This window comes from Hyperoodon ampullatus, assembly GCF_949752795.1.
Source record: "Hyperoodon ampullatus genome assembly, chromosome: 11".
Taxonomy (NCBI): domain Eukaryota; kingdom Metazoa; phylum Chordata; class Mammalia; order Artiodactyla; family Ziphiidae; genus Hyperoodon; species Hyperoodon ampullatus.
The window spans coordinates 25,505,662-25,529,599 of NC_136924.1; the positions used below are offsets into that span (position 1 = coordinate 25,505,662).

The following is a 23,938-nucleotide window of genomic DNA, read 5'->3' on the forward strand; positions in this document are numbered from 1 at the left end:
AAAAAAATTACAATACCTGCAAACTTAAAGGCAGGTCGTGAATTCTGGTAGCCAGCGTGCGGATTTCTCTGTCAGATAAGACACCAGATTGGTCTGTGTCAACTTCATCAAAAACTTGAGATATGTTCAGTGGCTGAACTGCACTCATGAGATAATAAAAATAAGAGAAGGCAAACTGCATGTCCTCAGAGTGGCGCACTTTGTGAAATGACGTCTTGTCAAATTCTTCAGGGAACCTGTCCAAATGTAGCATACCATAAGATCTGGATTTTTTTTTTTTTTTTTTTTTTTTTTTTTGCGGTACGCGGGCCTCTCACTGTTGTGGCCTCTCCCGTTGTGGAGCACAGGCTCCGGACGCACAGGCTCAGCAGCCATGGCTCACGGGCCCAGCCGCTCCGCAGCATGTGGGATCCTCCCGGACCGGGGCACGAACCCGTGTCCCCTGCATCGGCAGGCGGACTCTCAACCACTGCGCCACCAGGGAAGCCCAGATCTGGATATTTAAAATATATACAGTACCTAACGCTTGTGGAGTCAGAATCTTCCTTCCCACTTATTTAGATAATACCTTCGATATACTAGTCATGAAGTGTTAAAGCCATAAACGCAGCATAGCAAGGATGTAAACTTCAAGCAGCCTTGGCTCTGAGCACACACAAACAACTCAAACACAAGCAAGACTTACATGTCTTGCAGTTCTTGCATAACTATTCGGTCGATCATGTGAGGCATGTGTGCAGGGACTTTCCGAGACGTGAATCCAAACTTGCTATTTAAAATTTTGTTTACATATCGGAGGGAATCTGCGAACGTATCTTTTAGTTGCCTCCCTGTGTGTTTGCTCTCAGTAAAGTATGCCAGTTGTGTCTTCAGTGACTCTTCTTCCTGAAAAGAGAATTCCACACAACACAGCATTGTGTTTAGTGCACAGGTGCCCTGTGCTAACAAGAGACAGAGGTACTACTTTATGTGACGTGGTAATAACTAGTCACTAACTGTCCTGAGGGGCAAATGAAATGAGCACTAACAGGTCTCCTCAAGCATCCTAACAGCAGGACAAAACTGGATTTCAGTGAAAGTATCGCCAACATCGACTTGAGAACAACAGCTGTGGGGTGGAGGTCTGCTTTTAGGGTACTCTTTAAGGACTAGTCACTGATCATGAGATTTCATAGCCAATTTCAATGCAATATTTAATTGATTTACAATAAAGTTGATAGTGCTTTCAGTATCAAGTTATTTCTACTGGTGACATCAAAGCAAGTCCTTGAGTTCTGAACACAGAGACTAGAATACAAAATTGGTTTCACCATGTAACAGTGTTAATATTATGAAATGTAAAGAACCCTATCAAAACCAGTAAGAGGCGAAACTGAATGGGCAAAGAATATTGGCAAAGAACCTGAACACACTTTACAGAAGATGAAATATTTTTGCTTCTCAAACTGATGAAAATATAGATGCTATTAACTGCTGTTGGTTAGTCCTGTGGAGAAACAAGCACGCTTGCATACTGTTTGTGGAAGGAGGAAGGGGAGCAATATTTAAGAAAGACACAGTTAAATTTTATACGCAATAGACCCTTTAACCTAGCAATTCTACCTACAGAAATAAAACTTCCTCAAGAGTAAGATATATGTACGAGAATATTTATTGCAACATTAGGTATCTGTACTTGCAAAAACACTGGACACAACTTAAGCTGTTTAAAAAAAAAACAATGGCAATTTGCCCACGTACTACCACATCAAAGGCAACTGCAGAGCAGTATATGTAACTTCACTGCTGCAAAACAAACTATACAGTTTGTACGTCTGCATATCTATAGAAAAATACTGGAAGAATACCCACCGAACTACATATTCATAGTGACTGTCTCAAGTAAGGAGATGACGGAAGGAAGGAGACAGACCTTTCCTTTTTCTGCTTTTTTTGTTTTTTGCATTCTTGCGATTTTTACCATTAGCCTATAGTGCTTCTGCAATTTAAAAAGCGGGGAGCGGGGGAGGATGAGGAAATCAATGTAGGCAAGAACGCTGCAGCCCCTCACTTAACAATTAGTAAATGCTACCATGGCAGGGACAAGATACTTCCTGAACACCGTGAGAGGAATGAGACAACGCCCCTCTTCATCACTTTCCCCCAGCCTGACATCCACTCACGGCTGTGCTTCGGTCCCCAGCCAGCCCCACCCTTCCAAGGTCAGCTCACAGGGCATGTCCTCCTGGATGCCTCCCCCAATACCTCCAAGCAGAGTTAAGGAATCTTCCCTTCGGACTCCTTGTCCGTACTTCAGCAGACACTTATCACACCGCCACAATTATTTGCCCACACATCTGTCCTCCCAGCTTGCCCTTTGAGTCTCCAAGAGCAGCGACTGTTCTCACCATCTTGCACTCCGCGGCAGTCAGCACAGTGACGGCGCTTGTGAGGTGTACAAAGGACCCCAGGGCACCGTGGAGGCCGTGGTACAGGAGGGAGAGCGCTTGGCTCACCCTCGCCTGCTGTTGTGATGTCGGGAAGGCTAACGAATTTATCTGCCTCTCGGGGTTTTCATTAGTAAAGTTGGAAAAACATGAGATCTGACTGCACGAGGTATGCAAAAGCGTTTTCTGATATCACAACATGCCAAGTAAAGATACCATCCCTGTTCTACTATGGACTCAGGGTATGCCCCTGGCTAAATCCCTTACTCAGCCACATGACGGCTGCTTCCTAAACTGCAAAATGGGGACAATGAGAGCAGACCCTTACGAGGTAGTTTTATTGTTAGAATTATTGGGACAATTAAATGAAACCACATAAGAAAAGTACTGAGTCCAGTGGCGGGCACAGGGAAGTACTGAATAAGTGGTAGCTATTATTGTATCACTACCACTTACAAGGTTATTTACTTTTCCTGAGCATGGGAAAGAGTAAGGCTGGATGTAACTTACATCAAGAAGATCTTGGAAATACTTTTTCTTCTCCCATGGCAAAAAGCCCAGGTAACTCTCTGTGTAATGTTGCAGTTTTCTTCCAGGTAATACTTCATTACCACCTAGGTAACTGTTAGCATTTTCCTCCATTCTGTTCTTCTCTTGTTCTTTCCCTGTGATTACCTTTTGTGTCTCCCTGTTTTCCACTGGGAAAATCAGAGATGAGAGCTTTTCTTTTGACACACCTCCACCTCCTACTTTTGGGGTCACAGTTTTGGACCTGAATTTTGCTTTGGTTTCTAAGTCCAGGGGTGGAGTCTGGCTCTGGGAGTGGCCATTCACTGTCATTGTCACTGCTGGGAAAGGCGATAACCCCTGGAATCTTTCAGATGTTTCTAAGCTGCTGGGTAAGATGCTTTTGTGAACCTGTTTTTCCAGTGGGGCCTCCAAACTGTCATTTCTTTGCTCTGTCATCAGAGGGTGATTTATTGTTAACTTTGCGTCCTGTGGGTTCATCAGAAACGACCTCAGCAGGGCTGACTTGGACAGATTGTAGCCTTTCATGGTGATGTCTCCGTGTTCTAGCTGCAAATCCAAGTTATTAAGGCTCAACTGGGTCTCTTTTGGAAGGAGTGAAATATTGACCAGCGGAATTTGCACCTCCATTTGGAAACTTCCTGTTGTGTTAACATCGTGTCTCTTGACCTTGGGAAAGCGTTTTTCTTCGGGGATGTCCTCAAACAGGATTTCCACCTCTGGAAGAAGAGCTGAGGGGCTAACCAAACTTTGGTAAGACTTCTGGGTCGTAGAATTCCGTTTGGGCTCCTCCCTTGTGTCAACCTCTACTGCTATCTGGATTCTGAACTCTTCATCATTTGTACTTTGAAATGTGAGATTAAAATGTATTGTGGTCGCATTCATTCCACTGTGCATTAAGAGGTGGATGGTTTTCCACTTATTGGCGATAGAAGCATGTCGGATTATTGGGTTGTCACTATAGGCGCCTTCGATTCCCCTTTTGGCTATTTCTGCAAAGCTGAAATAAGGCAGGCATTCACCTTTTGGAATAACATAGTGAGTCTGGTTTGGGAGAAGAGTTACTTTATACAGTTCATGAAAATGATCTAGAGGAAAAAACACAAACATGATTTTTAAAAAACTACGCATTTTCTCCCTTTTCCTTTAATTCTTAGGGTTTGAGTTTTCACTTTCTAAGAGTGACTTTAAATGGACTTTAAAATCATCAGAAGTTCTAACACAAAAGCTACTGGTATAGGGCTCATTTTTACTTTCTGAAGCAATCACTATTATCGATGTGGAATGCTGAGGCTGACTCACTACAGAGACAAGGCATGATTCAGGACAGCGAATTCCAATGGTCAACTTCCATCTTTTTGTCCATTTGAAAAAAAGACAACTTTCTGACCAAAAGGACCGCCATTAATAAGCTATCAACAAGATCCAGTATTCAAACCAAGCTTATTTAATGAATTATTGGTCTCCTTTCACTGTTCCCAAATTAAACCTTCACCATGTAAGATAAATCTAAGATAAATCTGCTTACTAAAAAAAAGAAAAAAAAAATCAGACTAGAGCAATAACAGGAAAAGATGCAGCTTCAGTGTCTCCTGTTGTCTAAAGATCTGTGCCCTCTTATAACTCACAACTAGTTTGGATGCAAGGCTGGGAAAGGGATACCTAGAGAATTATTACTTTAAATAACAAAAACAATCCAAACCCCTCTATTTATGAAAGATTGTTATCCCCTTATCCTAAATACGTTTTTATGGCAATAAATATACCTTGCCCACAGTCACCAGCATCAAACCCACAGGATAAGACATTGCAGGCTTGGTCACAGAACTTATCAGCGAGCCAGGAATTTGCACATCCTTGATTACAGTAAGTGACGCCGCTTATTCCTCCACCGAAATGCCAGGGCTGTCCGACTCCAATGCCCCCGGTGCCCCCACCTCCTCCTACATAGCGACCTGTACCACTGTTACCTGGAGGGAGAGGAGGAAAACAGAATCCTGCTGTGCTTACAGTCTTGGAAAAAAGCCAGTTCCTTATTTCTCAGCTGTGTTTTCAAGACCAATGCATGTACTTCAGTCAGGAAAGGCTCACCCCATTCTTTAACAGAAGATTTTACGTAGCTTAAAAAGAGACAAACTGAAAAGGGGCATCAGTTGCCAGTGGACTGGGTGTGGGATGACCAGGCCTCGGCACTTACCATCTGCGCAACCCAGAAGTACAGGCCTCAGATGTGCTCAAGGGGGGCACATGCAGATGTGTATGGAGAATCAGATTATTCTGAAGACCGTGACTCTGGGGACTGACAAGAACATGTCCCAACACCGGCAGTAAGCCCGTGACCAAGTGTCACTGCTCTGTCCCCGAGCTCTCCGCGTTGCAGAGACTCTCCTGCACGTCTACGTTTTCTCCCTGCAGCGGTTCGTATTTTTCAAAAGTGCCTCTGATAGAGCTGACTGAAACACAAGCTTTGCTTCTTCCAACACCTTCCCAAACCTGCTTCCTCAAATGGAGTAGGAGGATAATATCTGTGTACCTACTCTCCTTTCTTTGGTGACTGAGAAATTCAAGTGGATAATGGATGATGCTTTATAAGCTGAAAGGCAATAAAGAAATGTAAAAACTTGTTATCCTCACCAAGTCTAAATGTAAGTGTACAAGAAAGGGAGAAGAGATGCCGAGGAGAGGAGATGTTTACTTCTTCTGCATCTCTTTAGTCCCTCACTGACCTGGAGCAGTGTGCTGCTAGGGGCCACTGGCCATGACCTCCGACAGGAACCAGTGAGAGCGATTCTTGCTCTCCAGCTCACATAATTAAGGGTATAACTGATTTTCATATTTTGAATAATAAAAGACACTTTCAAGTGCAGGGTCATGTGGGAAAATGCCCACAACAAGAACAATATGAATAAACTGGGCCACATGGGGACACCAGTCATCACCTCCAAAGAGTCTATGGATGATTGTTTCAATATGCGAGGAATGTTTAAGTCACTGTACATGGTTGATAATGACGACAAATGAAAAAAATTCTGTCAACATGGACAAGTTACATTTGAACACACCCTCACCGGAGCAATCACCGCCATCCCAATCACAGGCCGAATTATTACAAGCCTTGTCACAATAGCCGTCTTTAATCCAGGATCCCGGGCAGCCCTCAGCACAGTTTGGCACAGGCCATGTCAAATAAACCTACAATAAAACCAGAGGGAAAATAAAGTGGTTTCTGGTTTCTGACACCTTTTTAAAAAATATATTTATTTATTTATTTGGTTGCACGCCAGGTCTTAGTTGCAGAAGACGGGCTCCTTAGTTGCAGTTTGCTGGCTCCTTAGTTGTGGCAGGCATGTGGGATCTAGTTCCCTGACCAGGGATCGAACCTGGGCCCCCTGAATTGGGAGCTCAGAGCCTTATCCTCTGCGCCACCAGGGAAGTCCCCTGACACTTTTTATTCTTAAATTAGGATTCCTTTAACAGAAAAACAAAACAAATTGAGCCTCTAGAAAAGGTCTGCATTCAGGGCCATCCTGTGGTAGTTTCTCAGTCCTGCCCTGCTGATGGGTCTTACCCGGCACATTTACTCTTTTCCGTTGCTCAAGGAAAGGAGACAAGGACTCAACTTACGGGTCAGTCTTACAACATGGTCTTATAAATGATCTATTTTGAAATAAAGCAGCAACATGCCAGACTTAAATGCGAGTTCAAGAGCATGCAGGTGGAAAGTGTGCACACAAGTCACTGCTTTTCTGTGACACTGTTGTCAACTCCTAAGCAGATTCATGCACCGTCTCGTCTCAAGGCTGAAAAGGGGGGCAGATGAACTCTCAATATCCTTATATGTGAGGTCCTGTGATGAATTATCCAGCACAGCATTCTGAGCTGTGAACCTGTCTGCTTTCAAAACAACTGACATGGTACGTGGTTGCTTTCTAAATTAAAATCATTTTTGAAAAATGCATTCCCCTTTAAAATCTCCATATCTTTGCATGGTCCAACTATCTGGAAGGTCCTTCTTTATCTGGTTAACTCTTGTTCTTCCAAGCTCATTTCAATCCCTATCCCAGTGTGATTTCACTCTCTGGCACTCAAACTCCTCGCACCCAGGACACACCTACTGGCACGGAAATCGCTGTACATAGTCACTGATTTTGTCTGTCTCCCCTGTCAAGCAAGCCATAGCTTGACAGAGTTTTAGAACTTACAAGCTCATGGTGATAAGTCTCCAACTGATCACTGAACCCTTCTAACAACACTACCAGGGTCTTCCTGTTCCCCCCAATACACAGACAGGAAACCTAGAGGCCAGGTCATCACCCAGGACAGTGCTACACAGCTGGCACCTATATCTGTGCTCATGACCACTTTCCCATCCTGCCCCTCAAAGCCAGAGTGAGACCGGCTGCCTTCAATGAAACTTCAGCCCTGTCTTTAAGCACTACTTTGAGCTTTCTATCTTGGGCATTTTGCTGACATGGTAAACACGATTTTGTGTTTCACAGTTATTTGCTTCTTCTGCTGTTGTAGTAGCAGCAAATGTAGAGGGTGGGTCCTGGGTGAGAATATAGGGAAGCAAAGTTCCCACTGTAGTTTTCTCACTCCCTGCTTGTTAACTTTCCTGAGCTTAACACTCAAAAATGCTTGTTTGATCAAATTTGAATATGGTATATGTACTGATTTCCTTATTTCCTGTCTGTAACTTCTAAGCGACTTCTAAGCCAGGCATCTCTTAGCTACTCACCTTCTGACCTTTGGAGTGACTGTAAAAGTCATCCGGCCAGACATCCTTTCCAAACATGACATCATCATTCAGGTAAATGAACTTCTGGGACAGCCCTTCGATGCGATGGATGTGACTTTCAATAGCAGGTGAACTGAAGGTAGGCAAGTGGCTCAGATTTCGAAAAACATCCTTTTAACAGAAAAAAAAAGAGAGAGAGAAGGCGGATGAGAGGTTTTTGTTTTGTTTTGTTTTTGGAAAGAAGGGAGGGAGGGAGGCGAATGGAAGGATTAAAGGAAGGTGGAAATGGAGGTGAGATGGGTAAGAGGATGAAATCAGGAGCAAGACAAAGAACAGCAAAAGACAGAACAGGAAACTGCAGCCTTGTGACATGTGGCGAGTCACTACCTGGTGTGTGACTATTGTCACTCGAGGATTATCAAGGTTCAGCCAGGATGGGATCTGTCCATTGGTGACAATGAAAATATTCCGAACCCACGGCGCGTGCCTCTCGATAGATCGCAGTGAGTACCTCAGCTCTTCATTATCTTCAAAACGGCTGGCAGAAACGTCTTCATCCTGCTTAGACTGAGAAAAGCATGGGGCACAGAAAGATGTAAAATGCCCCTAAGTCACACCTGCCCCTCCCAACTGTCCCTTCTGCACTCAGGGAGCACCAGCAAACTTCCAAAGACCGTGTCCAGCTTTTACACATTACAAAAAATGCAAAACACTCAGCATATTTAAAACAACAAAACAAAAACAGCATTTCCTTCACACAATTTCTGAAGAAAAATTTCTTGGATCTGATCCTAGGTCACTTCAATTAGTATAAACCAATAGCGGTGACTGGAAAATGAGAGAAGGGCCAATCAAGTCACCTCTCTGTAAGCCCTCTTCCTTCTTCTAATATAGTGACTCATAAATCTTTAATAATCAAAGCCCTCAATTCGGGTTCTAAAACAATCTCTGCATCCCTTACCTGGCTGATGGCACTCAGATCCCATAATAAATATGCAGGACTTATGGTCAGTTCCTTTCCATTGATGGTCATATTCTTCTTCGTCTGCTTATTCAGTTCTTGGAAATCTTTGGGGTTATTCAACTTTAGAAGTGCTACACTGGCCTCTGAATACAACTGCAACTATAAAATAACAAGAGGGTTACATGTGGAAAAAGTGAACAACAAAGAAGAGACACCTTAAACTTCCCAGTTTGATCCTCGATCTTTAAATACCTACAATACATATATATATATACTACATATTGTGTACTCTACTATATGCTATATATTGTACATATTAAATGTATATTACATATATTTAAAAGATTAAAAGTTTCACATACATGTATGAAATAGTAAGCCAGTATCACCAAAAACAGAAGACCTGAACAGGCCAGACACATTTCCCAAATGATGCAATGGGCCAAGTATTTAGAAACAAGAGGGAGTCAGGGGCTTTGGCAAATGGGACATCTCAGGCCCCATCTGAAAACTGCAGCCACTAGTCAATAGTGACAAAGGCTGCCAGATCTCTGGAGATCAGAATCCCCAGTGTTACATGAAATCTCCCGGTTTTCAATGGTAGCACAAATATTTTTGATTGGCATGCATTCAAACAAAACACATCTGGTCACCAGTTTGTGACCTCTGTTCTAGAATATTACCCATCTGCCTACACTGGGGAAAGCCCTGCAAGGTAACTTCGCTGAACACTGGTGGAGAGCACACCTGCCAGCAGGTGTCTAACAGCTCTCGTGCCCACACCTACGACGGGTGTCCTGGCAGGGCTGCTTGAAGTGCTTCCACAGGAAAACCACCTTGAGAGGCAACGTTTTCAAAGGAACCATAAATCCAGGAGGGAACACCACAAGCACCAACATGTTTTACAGGCAGGCTTCCCCACCTTGACCAGAGCCCACACTACCCTTGATACATTTTTTGTTTTAAACTCTGTATCATACAATTTCCTGTGAAAAGAAGCTTTCAGAGCTTAAAAAGCAGGGAGAGAGTTGAAAACCAGTCATCTAGGACAGCAACATCCTTCTGCTGAACTGGCTCTTCTAATAGGGCCAATTTCTTAGCCTTCTTTCTTAATTTATAAAACAGAGCAAACAAATTACTTTGGGCTCATTCTGATCTCTTGTATAGGCTACTTGACTATATTTAGCTCATCTTGCAAAGCTTCCTGAGTTTATATAGGCCAAAAGTAGAGTTTATGTAGGCCCTTTTTATTATGTAGGCATTAACTCTTACTGCAAATTGTGTGTGTGTGCGCACGCGTGCGTGCACGTGCACACGTGTGTTGTCTTCCTGATTACTTTCTCTCACCTTAACAGTGGCTGGTACACAAAGCACTCACCCAAGGTCAGCTCTCACCGCAGTCACTATTCGGCCTCGCTATGTAGGGGATGGAGGGGAGGCGGCCCACGCAGGGCGAACATTCTGTCTGTTCTATCTGGGTACCTAACAGTCTCGCTGCCCTCCCCCAGCCTCTCCTCCCACAGTGGCTCCCACAGAACCCTGGAGGGGCTCCCTGGAGTGCAAAAATCACTACTCTAGGATAAATAAATGTAGTACTTTAATATCCTAATTTTAAATTTATTTGGAAAATACCCTTATCTTAATTAATCTCTTCTATCCAAGCTGCTTTTATTCTAGAAAACTATTCTGAAATTTCAGACATTTTCCTAAGGTGATCACTAGCACAAGATGAGTAGGCAGTACCTGTCCTGAGATGCTCACAGCCCGGCCAGGGTCTCTGGGACAGAACTGAGTGCTAGGTGGCTTGGGGTCCACAGGCCTTGGCAAAGGCCCCCTGGAGGAGCCTGGGAGGGCACAGAGGTTCAGCTGCTCAGGTCCTGAAGCCCAGTGTCTAATGGCCCTCCCTCCCACATGCCACAAGGCACCTCCCACGTAACACCCCAAACCGAGCTCTCAGTGACCTTCTGAAAATCTCGCTTCTCCCATGAAACTCTGAGTGTGGTTAATGCCACAACATCCATCTTCACTGGTCACATCCACATCCCCTTTCATTTCCCCTTCCATCTCCTCCAGTAGCTAGTAAGTCACCAGGTCGTGCTGAAGGTTTCTCTCAGATGGTTCTGGAAGCACTCTCATCACTGGCACCACTGCCAAGGCACGTGTGGAACCTGAGTGTCTTGCTGGGCTACGGCAGCAGTGGCTGAACTGGCTTGCCTGCCTCCGGCTTCCTGTTTAATGTCTACCTGCTACACCTTCGCCTCCCGTGTTCTGCAGAACTGAACGGGGTCCTCCTCCTCAAGATGCTCTCTGCCTCCAGGATAAAGTCCGAGCTCCTCACCAGGGGATCTTTCTCAATCTGGCCTGCCTAACCTCCCAGTCTCAGCATCAGGAAAATCCCCACCTGGGCTCTGGTCTCTGGAACAGCTGCCTTGGTTCTCTGAAAAGACCACTTACTTGCAAGCCCCTAGCCCTCTGCTCAAGCTGTTCCCTCCTCTCAGAAAGGTCTTTCCCACTGGCTTCTCTGCTGGAAGAACGGCTGTTCTGTGCACGGCCCCAGCCAAAATGTTTCCTATTCTGCAAAGCCGTCTTTGCCTGCAGTACAACCGAAGCCCACATGTTCTCCCAGCACTTTGTATAAACACTCTGTTTGGAAGCAATCACACCCAAACACTAAGTGATTTTAGTCACTCAGTTATCCTTAGTACAGTTCCCAGCACAACAGCAGGTGTTTAATCAACGCTCACTAAAGGGACTGGGAACCCAGTGACTGGAAACTTCGTTCTCAGGGTGCCCATAATAGAACCAGGAAGTGGGACCCAAGGAAAGAGAGTCCCTTGGAGAACCAGGCTTGAATACTGACACTCTCCTTCTGTGCTTCCTCTTTCTCATTTTCTCTCTAGCCTCCAAAAAATCAGAAGTCCTCATCCCTGAAGCCAATCGCAGGTGCTGGCATTGTGACAATGAGCTGCAATGCACACTGTGAATAATTGGCTGTACCCCACCAGGAGGCGCTGGCCTCCACAAAGACAAGTCTGGGGAATCCAGATCAACCTCCAACTGGGTGAATGCTGGAGGAGGGGGTGTCCCCATGTACCGAGCCTGGTGGTGCTACTGCCCAATTCAAGTTCCTGCGCCCCCAGCGTCTCCTGGCACACACCACTCCACACTGCCCAGAAACTAGTTTGCTGCGGGGTGACCACGACTTGGGCTGGTGATCTTTGGCAGGACACGCCCACCTAGCAGCAGATATGCTGATCAAAAGTACAGATATGCATATGTCTGTAACTGTAGAACCAACAGCTAGGAGGCCAAGAAGGCAAATAAACATTGGCTGAAATGAATGCTAATCTATGGTTTTATCTGTCCAAATCCATACTAAAAATAATTCAGGGAAGGAGGAATATAATATCTATTTTTAAATAACTGCAGATTAAGAAATAACTCGGGCCTCCCTGGTGGCGCAGTGGTTGAGAGTCCGCCTGCCGATGCAGGGGATACGGGTTCGTGCCCCGGTCTGGGAGGATCCCATATGCCGCGGAGCGGCTGGGCCCGTGAGCCATGGCTGCTGAGCCTGCGCATCCGGAGCCTGTGCTCCGCAACGGGAGAGGCCACAACAGTGAGAGGCCCGCATACCACAAAAAAAAAAAAAAAAAAAAAAAAGAAATAACTCAACCCTAATCTAGCTGGGCATCACCATACTTCCAGGTACCATAAAGAAAGTTATGGAGGAAAATATGAAGAAAAGAAAAAGCATAGATGTCATTCATATTACCATGGTATTTACAAAGGTAATACAATGTATCTTAAAACAGTGAAACACTTAAGGGGAAAAGGAAACAAGTTAAAGGGAACTTTGACCGGCAGAGAGAAAACATGGTCCAGACATGAACTAAATAACCACCCCTCCCTGAGTCACAGCTCTCCCTGCCACTACCTCCACCCTTTCACCTCCCAACTGTTAAATGACATCAAGAAGAGCAGGGACTGAGAAGCAGGAAGCTAAACACAGTGGCAGAATGTAAAGAACATTTTTTTGTAAAATCAAGAGAAGCAGAGCCTAACAAATTCTGAGCCAAGAACTTTATGCCCTCTAGTCTGAGAGAAGAAACATTCACGTTTTACAACCTGGACTGTTTCTGACAGAAGAGCAGGCATCTTGGCATAAGGTCAAAAGGAAAGTACACCCACATGGACTGTGCCCTACATGAATCAGACAGATGGCTCTGAGAACAAGAAATGTTATGGAAAGACATGTCACCATCTCCAACGTCAACTCACGAATGGCCTCGGTGGTCAAGTGTGAAGAGTTAGTAAGTATAAATACTAAATACGTTAGTGGCTCAACTAGCTATTAATGAATGAAGGTTTCACATTATCAAATGTTCCAGAAATCTGAAGCATCCCCCCTCTGTGAGTGGAAGCTCTTCATAGATCCACAGGAGCCTGTGTGTACCTACCACCACACGTCTGATTTCCCCCCATCCCCTCCTTCCGTGCTTCCACTGCCATCAGGGCTTTTGTCTGCTTTGTCCACTGCTACATTCTCAGCAGCTAGAACAGCACCTGACACACAGTAGAAGCTCATTTGTTAAACAAATGAATCCTGCTTCTGTCTGGGAAACCAACAAACCAAGTTAAGACTCAGAATTTTGCCCAAATAAAGAGTAAAAAGGGAGGATCTTCTACAAATAAAGAGCTTCTTCATGACAACACTGTGACAGAATTGAGACCCTCTTTGCTTCTTATGATTGTCGGCTATACTATAACAAAGGGGGCCACAGAGAAGAGGCACGCATGAAATGGGATGTGCTATACTAATTGCTCTATTTTCTATGCTCTTACCAGTTTTATTTTAGAAGAAAGATTTTCTGGCAATTTTGTTTTCAGTTGATTTGTTTCCTTGAATGTAGGTGGAAATCCACTCAGGAAAGCCAAATCTTGCATTAGCACTAACCCAGGGACTTCCTTATCTGTTGTCTAAAATAAAAAGAGGAAAAACACAACTCACATTCCACATAAGGCTGGTGAAAACTTACGGCTGAGAAAACTAGTAAATATCTATTGCATCGCACAAGCTTCAAAATAAGAATATTACAATTACTTAAATTGATATTCACTAGTACTAGAAAGCTAGGCTTAGAGGAAAAGTAAACATTAAAAAGCCTCTCAAAGTAAAACAGTTTTATTTCTCATATTTCTATTCTAATCTACTGCAAAAATACAGTTAATTTAAAGTAACATACCAAATAGCCCCTCCAAACTGTCTGTCTGCTGTTTCCTTTAAAAATTCCAGTGTGGGCATCTTCAACTACAATAGAGAATACAATAAACAAGCATGTTTTTAATGAATACTTAACTATGATGTCTGGCAGGACACGGTACAAGGCATTTTGAGAGCTGTTCAACCAGTATAATACATGGTCTCAAAGAAAAGGTAGTTGGGGGAGACAAAATTAACCCATCTAACAAAAGGGGAACAAATGTAAATAGTTGTACAATTAAACGTTAAATTTTGCAATACTGAAGGAGAGACTCGTGTGGGCAGAAGAAACGTAGAAGTGACAGACGGACAGAAATCACAGAGGTAGAAGCAAACATCAAACATCGACATGTTTAATTTAAAAAACAAAATTGTTTGACCAGAGTAAAACGTCTGGGAGTGGTGGGTACTAGGAAAAAAAGGGCAACCAGAAGGGGGCTTTGAAAGCAAGGCCAGTGGCATTTAGATGAACTGCGGGGAGCCACTTAGGACTCTCCTAAGGTTCCTCCAGAGTCACAGTGAATTCCTAAGATTCATCAGGTAATGTGATTAGAGCAGATTCAGTTGGGGGTGAGGAGGGTAATGACACAGCCCTACTGGGAGAGAGTTCTAAAGTGACGGGAACAAATGAGATCAGCAAACCTGCTGACATTCGGGGACCATGGAAAACAGGAGAGGTTGGAAGGCTGCAATTCTGATCCTCAAAATGGGCACAGAAAGTAGGGTCTGCAGATTATAGCCTGCAAGATGGGTGTGGAACCTGAGCAAGAGTCTCAAATGTATCAGAAAAATACAGTTGGTGAGCACTGGAGAAAAGAAAGTCTTCACAATATACTGTTTATCTTTAAAGAAAGTACTGAGCGCTAAGAGCATGAGTTCACTGTGGGTAAATTTATCAGATACACACCTCACTCTGCCTCCGTCTGTCTGTCTGTCTGTCTCTCCCCATTGATATGGTGGATTCTATACTGGTAAATCAGACAATTCGAATAGATGAGCAATATGTATTTGTACATAATCTCAGGAAGGCAGCTAAACAACACATGGCATCTTTGTGGATTTAACAGAGACCAGATCTCAAGTTAGGCTGATTATAACCAATTCTGATCAGAGAGTGTAAAATTGTAAAAGCCACAATCAACCTAGAGGGGGGTTCTGGAGGTCTGCTATAGGTCTGCTCAACAATCCATCAAAGTTTTGGAAGATACAGAAGGCATGCTTGTGAAATGTGTGGGCTTACACGGAGCCGACAAAGAAGCTACTATCCTGGATAACAGACTAAGGGTTCCCCAAAGTCCTTGACTGTTTGGAGCAATCAGTCAAATCTAGCAAAATAAAATCTCCTATAAATGAAGGTAAGATCTTTAACTTGGCAACAAACCAAGTAAAAATTAAAAGGAGTACTTGAAAAAAAATTTAAAAAATAAATAAAAGGGGTATTTGAGCATTAGCACATGTAAGATTTTAAAAAAGACTTAGGAGTTTTAGCGGACAGTGAGTTCAGTATGAGTCAGTAATGCTCAGGCCACACTGAGTTTCCATCCCAACTTTGTGCTTTTAAGCAGAAGAAGAGGGCTTAGAGTAAGAAGGGTGACACTCCCCAATACCAACCCATCAGGAAACCCTGTTGAGCGGACCTTCAAAATGTCCAGAGTCCAACCACTTCTCACCACCACTCTGATCCAAGCCCCCTTCCTCCCTGCCTGAATTATTACAAGCTTTGCCCCTCCTCAGTCTATTCCCACCACAGCAGCCAGACTGATCCTTCTGGAACGTAAGTCAGATCACATAACTCCTCTACTCAAACCCTCCAATGATTGATTCCTCACCGCACTGTGATTGCAAGCTGAAGCCCGTTGTGGTTACTGAGGCCTATACCATTTGGTCCCTGTGACCTCTCTGGGCTCATCTCTTGCCCTCTCCCCCTTGGTTCACTCTACTCCAGCCACACTGGCCTCCCTGCTCTTCTTCAAACATGTCCGACACCCTCCTGCCTCAGGGCCTTTGCACTGGCTATTCCACTTACCTTATATATAGGGAATATATGGAGAATCACTCCTTCCCCACATATTCATGTTGCTGGCTCTCTCAACTCCTTTAAATTTTCACTCAAAAATCACCTTCTTGGGGAGTCTGCCCTAGCACTCAATTTCCCCTGCTCAATTTTTCTCTACAGCATTTATCTTCTACAAACCATATAATTTACTCGTATGTTGTATCAATTGTCTGGCTCCCTCTGCCAAGATGTAAATTTTTTTTAATTAATTTATTTTTTTAATTTTGGGCTGTGTTGGGTCTTTGTTGCTGTGCGTGGGCTTTCTCTGGTTGCAGCGAGCAGAGGCTACTCTTCATTGTGGTGCACGGGCTTCTCATTGCAGTGGCTTCTCTTGTTGTGGAGCACAGGCTCTAGGCATGTGGGCTTCAGCAGTTGTGGCACGCGAGCTCAGTAATTGTGGCACACGAGCTCTGGAGTGCAGGCTCAGTAGTTGTGGCACACGGGCTTAGTTGCTCCACAGCATGTGGGATCTTCCCAGGCCAGGGCTTCAACCCGTGTCCCCTGCATTGGCAGGTGGATTCTTAACCACTGTGCCACCAGGGAAGCCCCTCCAAGATGTAAATTTGATGAGGGCCGAGATTTCTGTCCATCTGCTCACTGCTGCATCTTCAGCACTGAGAATAGTACCTGGCACATAGTATGCACTCAATAAACACTTCACAAATGAAGAGTCCTGATCTCTTTGAAGACTGAACCACACTGAAACAGAATGTTCAATTCCAGTTGAAACACTTTTAAAGGAATAGAAACTAAAGCTCATTCTGAGAAGAGCAAACTAGGGTGCAGACAAGCCCCTAAGAGACAGTTAAAGGAAGAAGAAGAAACGTCACACAGGAAACGGATTACATTAGTTCTGTAGGATCCCAATGGGTATAAATTTAATCAGTGTGAGAGAGCTATAAGGAGGTACTTTGTAATTCCTTGTAAAAGTCAATGTAGTCCAGAGGTAAAATCAAGTGTCACAGGAGGAAATTCATTTCCTAAACATCAAAGGGATAAGCTTGACTGGAAAAACCATTTTGCTGAGGAGACACAGGCCCCGGCCGCAGGGCAGGATGGTTGACTGCAGGAGGACTGTCCAATCGGTGGACACAAGGGAAGTGGCATGGTAACCAGGAGAGGGGCAGAAATGACACATTTGAGAAAGGAAAAAAATCAACAGATCTCAATGATTAACTGGAAAGATGCTAAATGAGATTTTTTTTTAAATGCCAAACATGGCTAAAATTTTTTAATCTAGATCAGGGTTTGGCAGTCCATGGTCCAAAATCTAGCCACTGCTGAATTTAGTATGGCCCCAAGCTAAACACAATTTTGACATTTTAAAATGGTTAACCGTTTATACAAATACCTACATAATATCTGCCATTTTGCCTCTTGGCCCACAAGGCCTAAAATACTTACTACCTGGTCCTTTAACAAAGAATTCTGTGGGCTTCCCTGGTGGCGCAGTGGTTAAGAATCTGCCCACCAATGCAGCGGACACGGGTTCGAGCCCTGGTCCAGGAAGATCCCACATGCCACGGAGCAACTAAGCCCACGCGCCACAACTACTGAGCCTGTGTGCGCGCTAGAGCCCGTGAGCCACAACTACTGAGCACATGTGCCACAACTACCAAAGCTCACGCGCCTAGAGCCCGTGCTCCGCAACAAGAGAAGCCACTGCAGTGAGAAGCCCACACACCGCAACTAAGAGCAGCCCCCACTCGACGAAACTAGAGAAAGCCCGTGCACAGCAACGAAGACCCAACACAGACAAAAATAAATTTAAAAAAACAACACCAACTCAGCTTTAAAAAAAAAAAAAAAGAAAGAATTTTGTGATCCTGGATCTCAATAACTAAGGATGATAAAGAGTGAGTTTGTGGGGCTTCCCTGGTGGTGCAGTGGTTGGGAATCTGCCTGCCAATGCAGGGGACACGGGTTCGAGCCCTGGTCTGGGAAGATCCCACACGCCGCGGAGCAACAAGGCCCATGAGCCACAACTACTGAGCCTGCGCGTCTGGAGCTTGTGCTCTGCAACAAGAGAGGCCGCGACACTGAGAGGCCCGTGCACCGCGATGAAGAGTGGCCCCCGCTCGCCACAACTAGAGAAAGCCCTCGCACAGAAACGAAGACCCAACACAGCCAAAAATAAATAAAAAATTTTAAGAAAAAGAGTGAGTTTGTGGCCCACTAAAAATGGAAGCTCCACGAAGGCAGGAACGTGCCTTTTTCTTCTCTGCTGTTTGCCTACAACAACAACCAACTACAGAGCAGTGGCTCGACAAATCTTTACTGAATGAATCAATATAGTAGTAGGATAGTCAAATAAAAACCCAAGTGGAAATTCAAAAACAGTGTTTAGAAGACTGTCATTTAACACAGATTTTACTTATACCAAAATTTATAATCTTTTATGTCTCTGATATGTTATAAGATTAGTGGAAATAAACCCAAGATTCTCTCCATAGACGTCATAACTGAGTTATAACTGCTAACACAATATCATTCTTTTTTCTCTTCAGATGAAGTGTTATCAGAGTACCTTAATTTAAGGAAACCTCAATTTCAAAAAAAAAGCTAGTGGGAGAGGAACCAAGATGGCAGAGTAGAAGGACATGCTCTCACTCCCTCTTGTGAGAACACCACAATCACAACTAGCTGCTGCACAATCATCGACAGGAAGACACTGGAACTCACCAAAAAAGATACCCCACAACCAAAGACAAAGGAGAAGCCACAATGAGATGGTAGGAGGGGCGCAATCACAGTAAAAATCAAATCCCATAACTGCTGGGTGGGTGACTCACAGACTGGAGAACACTTATACCACAGAAGTCCACCCACTGGAGTGAAGATTCTGAGCCCCACGACAGGCTTCCCAACCTGGGGGTCCGGCAATGAGAGGAGGAATTCCTAGAGAATCAGACTTTGAAGGCTAGTGGGATTTGACTGCAGGACTTCAACAGGACTGGGGGAAACACAGACTCCACTCTTGGAGGGCACACACAGGGTAGTGTGTGCATCGGGACCCAGGGCAAGGAGCACTGACCCCAGGGGAAGAGGCAGTGACCCCAGGGGAGACTGAACCAGGCCTACCTGCTAGTGTTGGAGGGTCTCGTGCAGAGGCAGGGGTGGCTGTGGCTCACTGTGGGGACAAGGACACCGGAAGCAGAAGTTCTGTGAAGTGCTTGGTGTGAGCCCTCCCAGAGTCTGTCATCAGCCCCACCAAACAGCCCAGGTAGGCTCCAGTGTTGGGTTGCCTCAGCCAAACAACCAACAGGGAGGGAACCCAGCCCTACCCATCCAAAGTCAATCAGATTAAAGTTTTACTGAGCTCTGCCCACCAGAGCAACAGTCAGCTCTACCCACCACCAGTCCCTCCCATCAGGAAACTTACACAAGCCTCTTAGATAGCCTCATCCACCAGAGGGCAGAGAGCAGAAGCAAGAATAACTAAAATCCTGCAGCCTGTCGAACAAAAACCACATTCACAGAAAGACAGACAAGATGAAAAGGCAGAGGGCTATGCACCAGATGAAGGAATAAGATAAAACCCCAGAAAAACAACTAAATGAAGTGGAGATAGGCAACCTTCCAGAAAAAGAATTCAGAATAACGATAGTGAGGATGATCCAGGACCTCGGAAAAAGAATGGAGGCAGAGATCAAGAAGATGCAAGAAATGTTTAACAAAGACCTAGAAGAATTAAAGAACAAACAAACAGAGATGAACAATATAATAACTGCAATGAAAACTACACTAGAAAGACTCAATAGCAGAATAACTGAGGCAGAAAAACGGATAAGTGACCTGGAAGACAGAATGGAGGAATTCACTGCTGCAGAACAGAATAATGAAAAAAGAATGAAAAGAAATGAAGACAGCCTAAGAGGCCTCTGGGACAACATTAAACGCAACAACATTCGCATTACAGGGGTCCCAGAAGGAGAAGAGAGAGAGAAAGGACCCGAGAAAATACTTGAAGAGATTATAGTCGAAAACTTCCCTAACATGGGAAAGGAAATAGTCACCCAAGCCCAGGAAGCACAGCGAGTCCCATACAGGATAAACCCAAGGAGAAACACACCGAGACACACAGTAATCAAATTGGCAAAAATTAAAGACAAAGAAAAATTGTTGAAAGCAGCAAGGGAAAAATGACAAATAACATACAAGGAAACTCCCATAAGGTTAATATTTCTCAGCAGAAACTCTACAAGCCAGAAGGGAGTGGAATGATATACTTAAAGTGATGAAACGGAAGAACCTACAACCAAGATTACTCTACCCGGCAAGGATCTCATTCAGATTCCATAGAGAAATCAAAAGCTTTACAGAAAGCAAAAGCTAAGAGAATTCAGCACCACCAAACCAGCTCTACAACAAATGCTAAAGGAACTAATCTAAGTGGGAAACACAAGAGAAGAAAAGGACCTACAAAAAAAACCCCAAAACAATTAAGAAAATGGTCATAGGAACATACATATCGATAATTACCTTAAACATGAATGGATTAAATGCTCCAACCAAAAGACACAGACTTGCTGAATGGATACAAAAACAAGATCCATATATATGCTGTCTACAAGAGATCCACTTCAGACCTAGGGACACATACAGACTGAAAGTGAGGGGATGGAAAAAGATATTCCATGCAAATGGAAGCCAAAAGAAACCTGGAACAGCAATACTCATATCAGATAAAACAGACTTTAAAATAAAGAGTGTTACAAGAGACAAGGAAGGACACTACATAATGATCAAGGGAACAATCCCAGAAGAAGATGTAACAATTATAAATATATATGCACCCAACACAGGAGCACCTCAATACATAAGGCAAGTGCTAACAGCTATAAAAGAGGAAATCGACAGTAACACAATAATAGTGGGGACTTTAACACCTCACTTACACCAATGGACAGATCATCGAAAATGAAAATAAATAAGGAAACAGAAGCTTTAAATGACACAAGAGACCAGATAGATTTAATTGATATTTATAGGATGTTCCATCCAAAAAAAGCAGATTATACTTTCTTCTCAACTGCGCATGGAACATTCTCCAGGATAGATCACTTCTTGGGTCACACATCACACCTCGGTAAATTTAAGAAAATTGAAATCATATCAAGTATCTTTTCTGACGACAGCACTAAGAGATTAGAAATGAATTACAGGGGGAAAAAACGTAAAAAACAAGAACACATGGAGACTAAACAATACGTTACTAAATAACCAAGAGATCACTGAAGAAATGAAAGAGGAAATCAAAAAATACCTAGAGACAAATGACAAAGAAAACACGATGATCCAAAACCTATGGGATGCAGCAAAAGCAGTCCTAAGAGGGAAGTTTAAAGCTATATAAGCGTACCTAAAGAAACAAGAAAAATCTCAAATAAACAATCTAACCTTACACCTAAAGGAACTAGAGAAAGAAGAACAAACAAAACCCAAAGTTAGCAGAAGGAAAGAAATCATAAAGATCAGAGCAGAAATAAATGAAAAAGAAACAAAGAAAACAATAGCAAAGATCAATAAAACTAAAAGCTGGTTCTTTGAGAAGATAAACAAAATTGATAAACCATTAGCCAGACTCATCAAGAAAAAGAGGGAGAGGACTCAAATGAATACAATTAGAAATGAAAAAGGAGAAGTTACAACAGACACTGCAGAAATACAAAGCATCCCGAGAGACTACTACAAGCAACTCTATGCCAATAAAATGGGCAACCTGGAAGAAATGGACAAATTCTTAGAAAAGTAAAATCTTCCAAGACTGAACCAGGAAGAAATAGAAAATATGAACAGACCAATCACAAGTAATGAAATTGAAACTGTGATTAAAAATCTTCCAACAAACAAAAGTCCAGGACCAGATGGCTTCACAGGTGAATTCTATGAAACATTTAGAGAAGAGCTAACACCCATCCTTCTCAAACTCGTCCCAAAAAGTACAGAGGAAGGAACACTCCCAAACTCATTCTATGAGGCCACCATCACCCTGATACCAAAACCAGACAAAGATACTAGAAGAAAAGAAAATTACAGACCAATTTATCACTGATGAATATAGATGCAAAAATCCTCAACAAAATACTAGCATACAAAATCCAACAACACATTAAAAGGATCATATACCCTGATCAAGTGGGATTTATCCCAGGGATGCAAGGATTCTTCAATATATGCAAATCAATCAATGTGATAAACCATATTAACAAACTGAAGAAGAAAAACCATATGATCATCTCAATAGATGCAGAAAAAGCTTTTGACAAAATTCAACATCCATTTATGATAAAAACTCTCCAGAAAGTGGGCATAGAGGGAACCTACCTCAACATAATAAAGGCCACATATGACAAACCCACAGCAAACATCATCCTCAATGGTGAAACACTGAAACCATTTCCTCTAAGGTCAGGAACGAGACAAGGATGTCCACTCTCACCACTAGTATTCAACATAGTTTTGGAAGTCCTAGCCACGGCAATCAGAGAAGAAAAAGAAATAAAAGGAATACAAATTGGAAAAGAAGAAGTAAAACTGTCACTGTGAAAAGAAGAAGTAAAACTGTCACTGTTTGCAGATGACATGATACTATACATAGAGAATCCTAAAAATGCCACCAGAAAACTACTAGAGCTAATCAATGAATTTGGTAAAGTTGCAGGATACAAAATTAATGCACAGAAATCTCTTGCATTCCTATAACTAATGATGAAAAATCTGAAAGAGAAATTAAGGAAACACTCCCGTTTACCATTCCAACAAAAAGAATAAACCTACCTAGGGAGACAAAAGACCTGTATGCAGAAAACTACAAGACACTGATGAAAGAAATTAAAGATGATACCAACAGATGGAGAGATATACCATGTTTTTGGATTGGAGGAATCAATATTGTGAAAATGACTATACTACCCAAAGCAATCTACAGATTCAATGCAATCCCTATCAAATTACCAATGGCATTTTTTAGGGAACTAGAACAAAAAATCTTAAAATTTGTATGGAGACAAAAAGACCCCGAATAGCCAAAGCAGTCTTGAGGGAAAAAAACGGAGCTGGAGGAATCAGACTCCCTGATTTCAGACTATACTATGTGGCTACAGTAATCAAGACAATATGGTACTGGTACAAAAACAGAAATATAGATCAATGGAACAAGATAGAAAGCCCAGAGATAAAACCATGCACCTAAGGTCAACTAATCTATGACAAAGGAGGCAGGGATATACAATGGAAAAAGACAGTCTCTTCAATAAGTGGTGCTGGGAAACTGGACAGCTACATGTAAACGAATGAAATGAGAACACTCCCTAACACCATACTCAAAAGTAAACTCAAAATGGATTCGAGACCTAAATGTAAGACCAGACACTATAAAACTCTTAGAGGAAAATAGAGGAAGAACACTCTTTGACATAAATCACAGCAAGATCTTTTTTGATCCACCTCCTAGAGTAATGGAAATAAAAACAAAAATAAACAAATGGGACCTAATGAAACTTCAAGGCTTTTGCACAGCAAAGGAAACCATAAACAAGACGAAAAGACAACCCTCAGAATGGGAGAAAATATTTGCAAACGAAGCAACGGACAAAGGATTAATATCCAAAATATATAAACAGCTCATGCAGCTCAATATTAAACAAACAAACAACCCAATCCAAAAATGGGCAGATGACCTAAACAGACATTTCTCCAAAGACATACAGATGGCCAAGAAGCACATGAAAAGCTGCTGAACATCACTAATTATTAGAGAAATGCAATCAAAACTTCAATGAGGTATCACCTCACACCAGTTAGAATGGGCATCATCAGAAAATCTACAAACAACAAATGCTGGAGAGGGTGTGGAGAAAAGGGAACCCTCTTGCACTGTTGGTGGGAATGTAAGTTGATACAGTCACTATGGAGAACAGTATGGAGGTTCCTTAAAAAACTAAAAATAAAATTACAGTATGAT

General features: G+C 43.0%; 1 protein-coding gene across 3 annotated transcripts in view; it reads right to left on the reverse strand.

Moving 5' to 3' along the window:
* The window catches only part of GNPTAB (N-acetylglucosamine-1-phosphate transferase subunits alpha and beta), a gene marked incomplete at its 3' end in the record, with an annotated part of 79,056 nt that overhangs the window by 14,688 nt on the left and 40,430 nt on the right, over positions 1-23,938 (reverse strand). For 2 of the 3 annotated variants that reach the window (XM_079715345.1, XM_079715344.1), the window contains 10 exons: positions 13,900-13,964; positions 13,499-13,633; positions 8,654-8,815; positions 8,080-8,259; positions 7,693-7,863; positions 6,023-6,146; positions 4,721-4,924; positions 2,937-4,042; positions 686-885; positions 17-236 (listed from right to left, as the gene is read on the reverse strand). In XM_079715345.1, the coding sequence (XP_079571471.1) occupies positions 17-236; positions 686-885; positions 2,937-4,042; positions 4,721-4,924; positions 6,023-6,146; positions 7,693-7,863; positions 8,080-8,259; positions 8,654-8,815; positions 13,499-13,633; positions 13,900-13,964 (2,567 nt within the window). The remainder of the gene's footprint in view (positions 1-16; positions 237-685; positions 886-2,936; positions 4,043-4,720; positions 4,925-6,022; positions 6,147-7,692; positions 7,864-8,079; positions 8,260-8,653; positions 8,816-13,498; positions 13,634-13,899; positions 13,965-23,938) is intronic. The other variant, XM_079715346.1, reaches the window with a different exon arrangement.